The sequence below is a fragment of the Drosophila pseudoobscura genome, chromosome 2 (genome assembly GCF_009870125.1).
Source record: "Drosophila pseudoobscura strain MV-25-SWS-2005 chromosome 2, UCI_Dpse_MV25, whole genome shotgun sequence".
Classification (NCBI taxonomy): Eukaryota; Metazoa; Arthropoda; class Insecta; order Diptera; family Drosophilidae; genus Drosophila; species Drosophila pseudoobscura.
The window spans coordinates 15,684,790-15,697,596 of NC_046679.1; the positions used below are offsets into that span (position 1 = coordinate 15,684,790).

The 12,807-nt window shown below is 44.7% G+C and overlaps 1 protein-coding gene across 1 annotated transcript; it reads left to right on the forward strand.

Moving 5' to 3' along the window:
• Window positions 1-5,365: 5,365 nt before the first annotated feature.
• On the forward strand, window positions 5,366-11,812 carry Ir92a (Ionotropic receptor 92a). The gene is made up of 10 exons (XM_033383594.1): window positions 5,366-5,417; window positions 5,475-5,692; window positions 5,752-5,905; window positions 7,132-7,559; window positions 9,221-9,353; window positions 9,417-9,597; window positions 9,658-9,885; window positions 9,938-10,310; window positions 10,373-10,504; window positions 10,557-11,812. Exons 1-10 carry the CDS (start codon window positions 5,366-5,368, stop codon window positions 10,755-10,757), a joined length of 2,100 nt encoding a protein of 699 aa, XP_033239485.1. The 3' UTR covers window positions 10,758-11,812.
• The last annotated feature ends 995 nt before the right edge of the window (window positions 11,813-12,807 follow it).

Below are 12,807 nucleotides of genomic sequence, written 5' to 3' on the forward strand. Positions count from 1 at the left end.
CACCGTGCAGCATGGTCAATTGATTGGGCCAAAGCCAATCTTCAATGAATAAATGAACGTCGGAGATGGGCATGGTCTGTGGGTATGGTGTGCTGTGCTGTGCTGCGTCCTGGGGTCCGTCAGGTGCATCATCGAGTGCATTTAATTGTGGCACAGGACGACCCGCGCACTCCAACAATCGGATTTTCGCTTTGTCCCCGGCTGCTGTCACTGCAGCAAAAACTCCTCAAAAATATAGAGAGAGACCGGCACTCGTGTGCGAGCAGTCGTCGTGGATGGGGGAGATGGGGAAATGATTTAGCCAAAATGGTTTGGCAGTGGACAACCTTTTTTTGGTTTTTGTTTCGTTTTCGTTTTGTTGTGTCCGGTTTTTGTGGTTAATTGAAATTTTTCATTTGGCTCGTTTGCCTGCGTCGGCTTTAAATTCATTTTGAATGGTTGGCTCTAAGCCCCTGGGCCATGGCCAATTCCCGCCGGAATTCAGAATGCAATAAATTTCGGCAAAAAACAACAGCAACATTACTCTGCGGCTCGACAACAAAGTGGATTATGTAATTGCATAGATAGATAGATATATTTGTATAGATAAATTCATATAAAGTTATGGGGCGCGGCGCTGAGCCAGCTGCCCGTGGAATCGATGTGGAAAAACAATTATCAATATTTAATTCGCTGGCGGTTTCTGTGGTCGCCAAATGCTAATGAAATGTTGAAATCTGTTTAGATAAATAGTTAAGTGCCTGTCCAGACCGAACGAAATTCTCCAGCAGCAAGCACTTCGCTATCGGGGGATAAGTCAAGTCCTTGGAGAAATGCCCGAAATTAAATTCGTTTAATTAAAGTTATAATTTAGCAGAGAGAAACAGAGAGAAAGCGCAAAGGAAAACCCATTTAGAGCGTGAAAGAAACTGCATTTTGCGATACATTTCCTCAGCCTGTTTCCTTCGCTCAGGATGTGCCCGGGGCACCTTACCAGTTGGTACCTTTCCTACCTCCTTATCGTCCTGGCCCTGTCCGACATTGGTAATTTAGAGAAAATGTTGGCCAAAAGAGGTAGAAACGGAGGGGTATAAGTATTTTGTACTCCTTACTTGTATTGCCTTTTCGATTTGCACTTTACACGCTTTCATTACACTTCGTTTCCGTAGCCGAAGGGAGGGAGATATGCCAAAATACAGAGCAGGGGAGATGTTGCCAAGGAGGGACAGGGGAAGAAATGGAAATACTTGACCCGAAACCGTTGCATTGTTAGCATTTAAACTGTTTCTTTGCCGTTGCGCTTCGCTCGGAGATTGCACACTCGAGACATAGATACAGAGAGTGAGAGATGGGCGTAGAGAGAGAGTAGAGAGAGAATCTCACTCAGAAAAAGATACGCTATAAATGCAAGTTCAAAAATCATCTATTTGTATTACTATTTACTCAATAGGTTCTCATGGGGCGAAACGTAAGACAGGGATTATGACAGGATTGGAGTTAAGAACAATTCGATTTCCAAGAATGGTGATCATTTATGGCACTAAAAAAAGGACCATTCTGAACATATAGTCTATTTGGTATACCTTAGTTTCTCTGAGTGTTGGATTCTATCTAAATGCCCAACAGAAACATTTCGTTGCAGCTGGATCTGGATCTGCAGCAGCCTCATAATCATCGACAGCCGGAATCAACGGAACGAGCACTCATCTTAACGTCACTGAAAATGATTGCTATCCCCCCCTCCTCCCTCCACAGTCCCCGCTTCACACTATCCACTGCCCAATCCCCAACCCCCTGTATGGCTCCATCTTGGGGCTGGCAGCCATGCAACATGCTGCCTTGACACTTTAAGCTGCAATTTCGTTAAAATATTTCCAATCGATTTCGTTGGTTTATCGCCAAGTTTATTTCCACTTTCTTGTTGTTTGCCCGTTGTCCTCCCCCCCCCCCCCCCCCCTCCTAAAATCCTCACCCCCTCCCTCCACACCATATAGTAGTGTACTGCACATTTTCCGTTTCCACTCTGGCAGATCTTACGGAAATGAAATGTGTTTCTATTTTAGTTTCGCCATCTTCTCTTCTTTTTTGTGTGTGTGTGTGTGCATTTACACGCTCGAGTGTTTGCCTCAGACTTCAATGAAAAGAACCCACAAGGAGCTAAAAAAAAAGAGAATGAAACCGAGGAAGATATGCTAGGGGGTCGAACCCTAGATGCCCTTTCGATGGAAGTTGTGTGATGCAAATGAAAAGGATTTTTCTGCAAAAACTTGGCAATACAAATCTTTCTAATAAGTGCAGGATTTGTGCACGGGCTTACACTGAAACAAACCCAGCGACATGATTTTTTTCTCACGAAAAATCGAAAATGCTTTCTTTTCTGCTTTGATAAGATTTTTTTCTAAAAAAAAGGGCATTAAAATCACCAGCTACAACTCAAGTTTGTTTACAAACCATATGCAAAAATTGCAATACAGGCAGAAAAAAAACAAAAAAAAATTGCAAGAACAAATATCAGAAAAATACCAGAAGTCCGGGCAGTAAGGCCTCGACCAAATGGCAAATATTTACTGCAATACTCGAAGCCCTCTGCAGACTCACCACCCCCCAGACCACCACTCAGCAATGCCAATCTGCATAATTGTGCAGCAACAAAATGTTCTGGGGAAATATGTATTTTCCACCTCACGCACTTGGCTGGCAAATGAGAATTCCAAGGACAGCGCCAATGACAGGAGACTGCCTCATGGATGCGAAGTGGCATGGATGTCGCAGCTAATTACCATGCAAATATTTACACATCCTATCCCAGAATTGATAGAAGAATCTCCCAGAGCCCCACTCAAACACATGCCATGCTGCCTGTCGGAGCCTGTCAGCATTGAGTTGTCACAGCAGCCCATCATCAAGTGCGGGTGGGCGAGGCAATCTGATGAGCTGTGCGTAATTGTTTCTGGCTTCTGCAATGAGTTCAATCATTCAAACAGACACAGGCATAGATGAGGTGACCAATTCAGGTCACATAATTCGATGAAAACAAAACGCTTTGCGAATAAAATACTAGGAAAATCAAGAGAAAGCCCGAGATCTACTTAATCTACTTAGTCTTGTGATATTCTTGATCATTCTGGTATCGTGTTTGATTTTGAAGCCTCTTAAATCTGATGTAGCCTTGAGCCCTGAATCGGAATATGACGATGTTCATTTTAGTTAGTATTCCGTATTGAATGGCCTGATTGTCAACCGCGTCTCGCTGAAAGGGAAAACTCATTTCCATGGTTCGTGTTGCCTCTGCAGGGCTCTGGCACATATTATGGAGTGGCATGATGTACGCTGAGTCCTTCATATTGCCATTGTTTAGCCTTAGTTGGCAAGGACTTTCAAGGACTTCTGTTTTGTTTAGTATTCATTAATGCAGCTCACAGCGTTGATTGCCGGGCTGCACTTGCTGTCGTGGCCGTGATTATTTGCATATGAATAGGGGGGAAAATGAGTATTAAAATTTGCCTTTAAACTTGTGGCAATTTAAAGTTCTTTAAGGCTCTTAATTTCCTTTGCGGCAACTACTTTCCATTAGCAATTCAAGTGCAATACTGGCTAGCAAATTGCCCACACCGCCACACCGTGCACCATGCACCAGGCAACAGGCAGCAGATGAAAGCACAACAGAAACCCGGGAAAGAATTTGAAAAAACTTTAGCTAAAAATGCGCCACGCACTCTTCTACTCACACACAGGAACACTCTCTCTTTTGGCCATACATATGTTGCTGTTCTGGCCACTGGTGCTTGTTGGCCACATTGTGGTCGGCTTGTTGGCCAGCCAGCCTGCGGTGATGCGGCGCCAGGCCCGGCCCGGCCCGACTTCTGGCTGCTGGCTCCTGGCTCCGGGAATGCTGCCCGATAGTTGCGTGTGCGAGGTGAGTAAATTCCATTTCTGCGGACAGACATGGAACCAGAAAAAGACCAAATAAAACACTCACTCACTGGTCTGCCATGTGTATCTTGATTAGTGCTGGTCGACTCAAGGCGCTGGGCATAGTTTTGAGTTTCCCATCTTTTTTGGCAGGTTCCAGACGATATTCTGGAACCTGCAAGGACGCTGTTACTTATAAGTGGATTCGTATGAAGCTGTATTTCTTATATTTGCAAAACTGAAATATGGAGTGCATGGATTAAATATTATTCTGGTTTTATGCGACCATTTCCCAGCTATTAACTTAGTAAACGCTTTATCTCGATCTTTATCTTTGATTGCTATCCAATGAATCATTGCAGGGAAGATAAACCGTTTCATGGATTTTTAATGCCATTGACTTTCGAATAACCCCGAATAGGGGGCATCGCAACCCAACTCTCACGCCTCCACAAAACGCCGCTTGAGTGTTTAATTGCCCTTGGGGGCCCCGTGTGGATGTTGCCGTAGTTACAGCCATGTGTGGGTGTGCTGGCCTTTTTTTTTGTTGTTGTTTTTTGGGGGGCAGGTCCTAGCAGGTTGTCGGGGCAATAAAATCGTCGCCTGCTGGGCACTCGAATGACCAGAGCCGGAGTCAGACTGCCGTCATTGCCCGCTCGTCGTGCCTGCTGGCTCGCTTTCTGTGTCTCCAGCTGGTTCCGGTCTGCCTTGCCAGGAGAGTAAATCCTTTAATCCGTCTTTCAATTTCAAATAACCCACTGGTTAAGCACTCCCAACACTCACACATTCCCGCAGAGAGAGGGAGAGAACAGCAGACGTTTGGGTCTGTCCGTTTATGTTCTCACATTGGCCACGACTGCGTTGTTCCATTGACTCCTGGCTTCCCCCACTCCTGGCCAGACCAATTGAATTGTTTCAATTGACACTTGGCCTGGTCTGGCTCAGTTCTGTGTCTACAATCCGCCGACTGCAGCGGTGGTTCGGCTGGGGGCTTTGTTCGCATTCATAATGAAAGTCAGTCTTTTGGCAGTATTGTTGTCGCTAATTTGTGGCTTCGCTAATTGGCCCACAGCCAGGGGAAGTCCGTTCAGGGTTGATTAAGGGATCGAATGCTGCAGCCACCTCACTTCGAAGGGTTTCGCTTGAGTGGCAGTGGAGTTGTTCTACTTGACACACTCCCATCCACCTCTGTTCGATTTTCCCCCGACCTGCAGAGGATTGTTTAGTGAATTATGCAAATATTGTAATGTCTTGTGTGCGTTTCATTAGGATAATGTCTGGGCAAACAATGCCCATTGGAAGTTTGTAATGATAGCCAGACCAGACCAGACCAGACCAAGAGCCGACCGAAGGGTTTTCAATTACAATTCGAGCTCAAATCAATTTGGTTCCTCAATCGATGCAGGGTCATTAAGTCGCAGTCCCTCCTATAAAGGCTGATTTTCCCTGCATTTGAGACCAATAGAGCGACAAGATGTTGTTACAGCCACTCGTGATGCAGCTGAGTCCATTGCTTCGGATTATAAGTAAGAAGGGGGTTTTTATACTTCTCATATTACACCATAATCTCTTTTTTCCCTCAGTTGGACAATATTTCGCTTCCTTTTCGTCTATTCTGATCGTTCACAACAATACCAGGACCACAACTCTCCTTCAACTGGAGTACCTGAGATCTCTGGAGCTTGTGCTTAAGGGCTTTGGTCAATCCATACTCCTGCAATGGATCAATGTCGGACAATTGAGTGACTTGGCGGAACTTGAGTGGCAGGTCATGAGTGCCGTCAACAGCAGCACCATAGAGGTAGGTTTAGAGAACAGAATCGAGGCTGTTACCATGTTACCACACCTCCTCTTCTTAAGGGATTCATCACAATCCTGCCGCAGACGAATCTTTTTCTCCATGCCCGATACTATGCCACACGCAATGCCAATGTGCGCCTCAAGGACAAGCGATATCTGTTCTTGTGCGAGGATGAACATCCCCAGGAGTTGCTGGCCATGGACATTCTGCAGTGTAAGTGAAGTGGCGTTCATTGATCTCACATTTCAATCGAGCTCCCCTGGAACTCCGTCGCCTCCCATTCCCCCAACATCAATTTATTAGCTTAAGCGGTGACTTCTTGCCAGCCCCCTCTGGGGCATGTCTAAACAAATCCAACTGGAAAACTTTTCCATGCTCTGACACTGTGCAACACAAATAGGAGCGGGCAACCACCGCAGGACATTCGTGGCCAGTTGATCAAACTTTAGCACTTGCCAATAATTTCAACGCTCGACGGCGTCTTGTTCAATTGTAAACTTTGGCTTTTTTCTGCTTGGGCTTTCTTTTCCTTTCCGTTCCGTTCCGTCTTTTTCTTTATTTGTTGGCTTTGTTTTCACTGTTTTGCTTGCCACGACTTAATTTTGTTTCGATTTTTTTTATTTTCTTTTCACATACCCTGTATTTATTGAGGACAGGAAGGTAGTGAAATGCAGAGGGAATGCTATATATGCTATATTCTTTCCTGTATTTGACATATCCCCCGATTTTCTTTGGTTTCTTTTTCCTTAACTGTCTTTGAGCGATTTATGGGACGATTGGAGGAGTTCTAGATATGAAATTCCATGAACATACTCCATAAAAAAGTGCAAAGTGATAACTCTGCCAATACTTTTAGTTTGCCTCATTTCATAACTCTTTTCGTTTAAAAAATTTTACACAATAATGCAATGAAATTACGTTTTGAAAAATTAGCCAATCTTATATAAAATTGACTCATACTTATATCGAATACAATTATTTGTCTTTTTGACAATCGCTATAGAAAAACTCTTAAAACAGGAGTTGACTGAAAAGCCACCACTTAATTAACACTGTGCTATGACATCCATATATATGTATACTTTTATACATTCAATATTTAAACAAGAGTTTTTCTTAAGAAATTTAATTGTAAATAATGCTTGGGTTATCTCTTTATTTTTTTAAGAAAACTTACCCCTTTCTAAATCTGTTTTCTTAGCAGTTTAAACAAAATATTATGTTTTTTTAGTTTATTTATTTTTCTGAAATGTTATTTCTGTATCATTTAACCATTCTAAATCAAAAGAATATCTCGTAATACAGGATAACCTGTAGTCGATCTGCGCAAAACTAATGCCAGCTTTCTCCTCCAATTTTTTTTTGGTTTTTCGCATGTCCCCTGCTTGTTTGTTGTTTCTGCTTGTCCAACAACGGGAAATCGTTGTAATGCGCTTTAGTCTACCCACACCATCTGATGGTGCGACCAGGAACAAGAGCCGTAACAGGACCAGAAAGAGGACCAGTAACAGTACCAGTACCAGCCCACAGGCATAAAGAGGGTACATCGGTAAACACGGAAAGCACGAGGGATGGGAGTCGACCCAGAGATGTGGATGTGGATGGGGATGGGGATGTGCGAGATGGAGATGGAGGAGCCGGAGCCACTTTGCCGTACCGCGACATCAATTTCGAGCTGTGGACACAAAAGTTTGTCGGAGCCTTTGGTAATTTGGATGCCGTGCGCCTGGGCGCATTCTTGCCGAACGAAACTTTTGCCGGGAACAGCCGGGTCGAACTTTATCCCAACAAGCTACTCGATCTGCAGCAGCGCACCCTGCGCTTGGGCTCCATTACTTATGTCCCATATACAATTACTAATTATGTGGTAAGTAATTGCCGGTTAAGTTTATATTTATCGTGACCAACCCTGCGGCCTGCTCCCTGTGGCATGTCCCCGGGACCAGACTGGGCCACAAATGCCAGAGATTTGCACGCCAACATTAAGCAAAGCCAATTGGTTGTCCTCGCACTGGCACTAGCACTCATCCTCTCTGGCCCCTGGTCCGTTCTGGGCCTCATCTTCGTCTGGCCCCCATTCACATCGTTGTCTTTGCATTAGTCGGGGCTCAGTGTGTGTGGACTCATCATGAATAAATGTCCAGTGGTTGCCTCATTCTGTGGGTGGGTGGGCTCTGTTCTGTGTGGGTGAGAGGTGCTTAGTTATTTGCCTTTGTTGTCGTTGTGGGCAACGATTTTGGGAACTAAAATGTAAGCACATGTTGTCCTGTGGTCCTGTGTCTATGGCTGCGGAGGAGGTTGCAGATGCCAGAGCAGTTGTCAGGAGCCGTCTATATGATTGGTTTGGTTACACCAAGCCACATAGTTTTGGACTTGGGGATAAAAGAAAAACAGACTTTGTTTTGTAGCCACCTAGAAAAATATCGCACTTCAAAAATTATTCTCCAAAATATCAGACATTTTCTATACTGTTCTGGTAATGCTCCTATACTATTTATATATGTAGGTATGTTATCTCTCTATTAAATAGAAAAAGTATTGGGTAGTCTCCCTATATCTTACACACATCGGCGCGAGTGAGCCGGGGGTTGACGCACGAGCGAAGCGACTTCTTAGAGGTCTTGTATTTATTTGTATTTATTTGTAAAACAATTAAAATATCCCATAACTGTGTTTAGAATAACTTAATATGCTATTTAAAATTGTAGATTATTAAATCAACATCTTTTTTCGGGTTTTCATCGCCATGCTATAGATTTCTTCTTCTTGAAGTGTTAGGGACTTGAACAAAATATCAATACGATTATGTTAAAGATATTATGTTAAAGATATCGTACAACATTCTTTTTATATGAGCATCGAAGTGCTCACAGTGTTCTGAGACCCAGTCTAAGCACAGTGTCTCGGATCAATCAGATAAGAAAAGGCATCAGAGATGTGTGTACAAAATCCACTAGTACTTAACCTTACTCTATAACAAAAATTTGTCCAACTTTTCTTTTATTTTTGTACATTTTAGCCCCACTGTGCCAGTTGTAAAAAAGAAAGTTCTTTTGTTGTCATTTGGCAAAAGTTTTGTTCGCACTCAATTGTTTGCCTTAAGGACATTTGCACATTTGTAAGCACACACAGACACACACACACACACGGTCACGCCCACACAAACACTAACACAAATACTACCTCCCATTCATAAACACACACACACACACACACACAGGCGCTGAAAGAGACAGAGGGCGAATACAGCCGCAAGCATGTGCACGTGGTTTTGTTTGGGGCTTAGCTTTGGCTCCGGCTCCAACATTGATTTAAATTACGTGTTTCCATTTAATTGCCACCCGACGAGGCAAGTGTCGATGTCCATTTGAATGCCCCCAACTTGCCCCAACAACACTGTGTGTGTTTGTGTGTGGGGCGTGGCCATAACAAGGCCATTAACGAAATTAACCCAGACGCTTGATTGGCCAGCAATAGTTTACCATTAAGCAGTTCCCCCTTGATCATCTTACACGTACGCTACGGCAGCCAGCTGGCGAGGGCAATGAAGATCCCATTCACCCGCATGGGGCTAACCGTTCGATTGCGTACTACGGTGCCGAGGCCAATGTGATGAAGACCTTCTGTCAGGTGCACCATTGTCATTTGCGTGTGGAGGCGTGTAAGTTGTGCCAGGGGCACCGTTTGACTGGAGCCAAATCTTAAGGCGTTCTCCCTGTTCCAGATGGGGCCGACAACTGGGGCAGCATCTATGAGAATGAGTCGAGCGACGGCATGCTGGGGGACATTTACGAGCAGCGCGTGGAGCTGGCCATTGGCTGCATCTACAACTGGTACGACGGCATCACGGAGACCTCGTATCACATTGCCCGCTCCTCGGTGACAATTCTGGGACCAGCACCGGCGTAATGGAATACCCTTAACCTCAGGTTCTCCTTTTCCAATTGAAGTTTTAATCTTTATAGACCCTTACCCAGTTGGCGCACCAATATTCTTCCCTTCAATGGCGGCACGTGGCTGCTGCTCATCTCTACAATGGTGATCTGCGGCGTCTTTCTATATGTGATGAAGTTTGCAAGCTTTCGGCTGGGTTACGGCAGATATGAGCCAGAATTCCATCATGCGAGGAAGATCGAGCAGTCCCTGCTGGACACCTTTGCTCTGTTCATCCAGCAGCCATCGGCTCCACTCAGGTGTGTTCGAGTGGGCATCATGCTTGGGTCTTAAACTCTATGTTTCCTCTAGCTTTGATCGGTTTGCCACTCGCTTCTTTCTGGCTACGCTCTTGTGCGCCACCATCACGCTGGAGAACATCTACAGCGGACAGCTCAAGTCGCTGCTGACAGTCCCCTTCTACAGTGCTCCCGTGGACACCATCGAGAAGTGGGCACAAGCTGGCTGGAAATGGGCAGCCCCCTCCATTGTCTGGGTCCATACCGTGGAGAGCTCCGATCTGGGCATCGAGCAGATATTGGCCAGGAACTTTGAGGTGCACGACCACAGCTTCTTGTCCAATGCCAGCTTCAGCCCCAACTATGGACTGGGGATCGAGCGTCTGGTCTCGGGGTCTCTTTCGATTGGAAATTATGTGCCCGCGGAAGCATTGGAGAACCGCATTGTAAGGAATTTCCCCCTTCTCACATCTCATAGACTTGGTTTGTATCAAATATGTCGTGTTAGGTTCTGCATGATGATCTGTACTTTGATTGGACCCGGGCTGTGTCTATACGTGGCTGGACTTTGATGCCGGAGCTGGACAAGCATATTCTCACCTGCCAGGAGACGGGTCTCTATGTTCACTGGGAGCTGGAGGTAGTCATCCTATTTGTATGTCACTCTGACTAATTAATTAATTAATTTACAGTTTGTGGTCAAGTATATGGACAAGAAGGTGCAGGAAATTCTGCTGGATATGGTCAACGGGCACAAGGCCAAGGGTGCACCAAAGCCCCTGAATGTCAGCAACATCTCTGGGGCTCTATTTGTCCTGGCCTTTGGCTACACCTTCGCTTTCAGTGCCCTCTTGGTGGAGACGGCCATCTGTGGGCTAAAGAAAATCAAATAATTTGCCCATTTTCGTGCATCGTTCCTGCAATGCAGCTTGGTTTCCCGCCCCCCCTTTCATCCTGGACGACGACGACCATGAGCACGTGTCACAGCAAACATCAAAATCACACGCAAAAGCCGCAAAACCCCGGCTTAGTCGAAGGAGGGGCGTAGCGTGAGGTGCCAGTTTCCCACGGCGCAAAATATGACAGCAGCTTGCCAGCAGGGAATCGACATCGAACGGCGGCATTGTTGGCCGGCATTGGTTAAGCGTCACGGCCGTATGGCCAAGTGAAAAGTGAGCTCATCTCCGTGGGCATTCGGTCTCGTTTTCCGGCACTATCGGCTGCACTTGCCACGGACATGTGGCAAGAACTGGCTGGCGTTTTGGGGCTGCTTTTTGGGGAGGACTTACTGGTAGGACTGTGGATATGCAAGCGGAAAATGGCTTTTGCCCTGTGTGTTGTGGTAATTGGAAAAGCGTTTTAGTCCCAGACGAACTCAATTTCATCCCCGGCAACATTTTTAATGATGCCCTTAATTATCGCTGTGGGAAATTATTCATTATCACTAATTTGCCGCAGTTTTGGACGGGGCCCACGCCCACACATCCACTCACATGGTGCGGGCCACTCTTAGTGCAGTTTGGAAAGTCTCTAGCGGCATCCTTCTTCTTGGTCCGCCGCTGCTGCTCCGCCACATTATACTCGAGTCTCTCCTGCTACTCAAATCCCTCCAGCAACTGCTGCTCCTGCTGGAATCTCTACTGCTTCTAATGCTCCACCGTAGTCTCCGTAAATCTCACCTGCATATGCCGTCTACTCCGCTCGTTAACACCTCGTTTCAAAGCGACATACAAACAAACCAAGAAACAAACAGCAACTTTAGCTACAGTCGGAGACAACGACAACAACAAGTTCACCAACATGGCGGCTGTGTCATATCCGTTGTCGTTGCTCTCGTTCTCTCTCCTTGGATTTCCGTGCACAGGGTATCGTGATTTTCTCAAGATGTATGCAACTTGCAAGAGTAGGAATATTTATAACCATGAAGTGAATGTTTAATAGTGTTGTTAAATAGTTCATCTTTCTCGTAGCTTAGCAGTTGGTGTTGCATTTTGTGACTATGACTCTTTATTGTACCACACCTATATGGTAGTAATTAATGTCTAATAAAATATTATAAATCCTTAATATAATACGAGCATGATACTATTATATCCGCATAAAGAATGTGTTGCTCTGCTTTTAACTATTTATTGTGATGTAGGATTCATCTTAGTCTACAATTTTAGAAGTCAACTATTGCTAGGATCGCATTAATTGAATGTGCGAATGGACTTCAGGAACTGGTTTGAATCTGGATCCGTGCCGATGACCCTTCAATGGTTTTGGTGGTGTCTCAATTCCTTGTAGTTTTACTTTTCCTGATGACTCAAGTTTAAATTTGATTGCATGACTATGGGGACATTCTTTATCACCTTCGTGGTTAATTTCGTTCATCTCTTGCCTCTGATAATAGAAATTCATGCTATTGGGACATGCTCACACTCACATTTTCGATATCTGCTATTTCACATGCTTCCTGGTTTATTCATTCGGCGGCCCAATGGAATGGTGGCAACCTTTCACAGTCGCAAAACACGTAACACACACACACAAACAAGTTGTTCATTCAAAAGTACTAAAATCCCGATTTAAAATTTGTGGATAGCGGTAGAATAGAAAATAATTTACGACCTATTCGCATGCCTAAAAAATAGACAATACAAATTTTTACGGGGCTTACGGTGACACGAGATTTTTAGATATTAGATAAATAAATAAATAATATATCAACCAGTTAATACATGTTTTAGTTAGCTATTCCTCTAGAATTGAATCAATGGCTATGGAAGAGCATTCCATCTTCGGCACTCAAAAAATTCGTTGTTTCCTGGTTTTTGGTTTGTTTGTTTGTTTGGTCCATTCCACCAGATTTTGCATATTTCCGTACTGTGTTTGGAATTTTTAAGTGAGTGCGCTCAACTTTGTCTGTTGCTGCTGTTGCTGCTGCTGCTGTGATTGTTG